At 59.3% G+C, this 1,316-nt stretch overlaps 1 protein-coding gene across 1 annotated transcript in view; it reads left to right on the forward strand.

Annotated features, from left to right (window-relative positions):
- Positions 1-1,316, forward strand: part of FA2H (fatty acid 2-hydroxylase) — a gene marked incomplete at its 5' end in the record, with an annotated part of 11,485 nt that overhangs the window by 5,648 nt on the left and 4,521 nt on the right. The window contains 1 exon segment of the mRNA XM_010191515.1: positions 256-351. Coding sequence (XP_010189817.1) covers positions 256-351 — 96 coding nt within the window.

Raw genomic sequence — 1,316 nt, forward strand, 5'->3', positions numbered from 1 at the left:
GTTTCCAAAAAGGCGGAAGCTGACGATACTCGGTGCATGGTTCCAAGGGCGGCGTGGCTCTCTGCTGGCTGCATCCCTCAGAAACTTGCTCTGCAGGAACTGCCTGTCTTAAATTCATCAGATATTTCCCCACTTATTTATTTAGCGGGCAGGCGTGAGCTTGCTCTGCCCGTACCCCTGGGTGGCACAGCCACCGCTGTCCCCAGCCACGTCTGCCACCCGTGCTTCACCGCGGGGCTTTCCTTCTCCTTCCAGAGCCTCCCCGAGCCGGTGGATGAGAACGCGGTGGATGTTGCAGCGCAGAGCCCGACGCAGAAGGATCCCCGCTATAAAACAGTGGACGTGGCCAACGTAAGAGCCGGGGGTCTCTCTGGCGTGGTGTTTGCTGGCGGGCTCCCGAGGTGGGCCAGGGTCTCCTCTTCCCCACGGGAGGGCTGCTTGAGGCCCAGGATGGGAGGGATGCTGCGAGGGAGCCAGTCTGGCCGCTCCTGGCGGCTTCGCTTGGGGTTTATTGCCCAGGTGCGGTCACGCTGGGAGGCTCCTGCGGCAGCGGCGTGGGCAGAGATGGCTTTCTCTGACAGCAGCCGTGCCCTTCAAGTGGGATGTGCTGCCAAGCCGCACCTTGCTGGCTTTTTGTTTTATTATTATTTTTTTGCTTCCTTGCTTTGTTTATTTTTTTTCCCATTTTTTTCTCTTGGCTGAGCACCGGTAATGAGCACTCAGGGATCCCCAGGCCCAGGCAGGGCAATCCCTGTGTGTGCAGGGTGCTCCCTGCCCTGCCAGCTCCTCTCTGAGCACACGACGGGAGCAGGGATTTGTCCCCCAGGTGCCTGCAGACATCCCCGCTGTCGGCAGCATCGTCTGTCTGCTGTGCCTTGCACGGCCCCAGCTCGCTGTCAGTGAGCAGGCTTTTATTTAGCTAAAGGATATATTTTTTTAGTAAGAGAACAGTAGAAAGTAAGAAAGTAAGGGCTTAACATTTTGCTGCTGACTGCTTTCCAAGCAAAGCTGCCATCCCAAAGTGACCTTTTCTGCTTTAACTTTTCCCCTGCCTCCCCAGAGGAGGATGTCCCCATCCCGTCCCACACACCCACTGCGGGCTGCGGTTGTTTCCCCTCCTGGGCCATCAGGTCCATCTCTGCCTGGAGCAGAGCCCCAGAAATGCCCGTAGCCACCGGGGCTCCCAAGCTGAGCCACCCCCACCAAAACGGCCACCAGCACAGCCCCAGGTTGCTGCAGTGGTGCCGTGCAGTGCGGGGTGGCCATGAGGAGCTGCCAGGCCTGGGGCTCAGCCGGGCCAGCCCGGTTTCTGTCGC

Source organism: Mesitornis unicolor, unplaced genomic scaffold, assembly GCF_000695765.1.
Source record: "Mesitornis unicolor isolate BGI_N332 unplaced genomic scaffold, ASM69576v1 scaffold29459, whole genome shotgun sequence".
Taxonomy (NCBI): Eukaryota; Metazoa; Chordata; class Aves; order Mesitornithiformes; family Mesitornithidae; genus Mesitornis; species Mesitornis unicolor.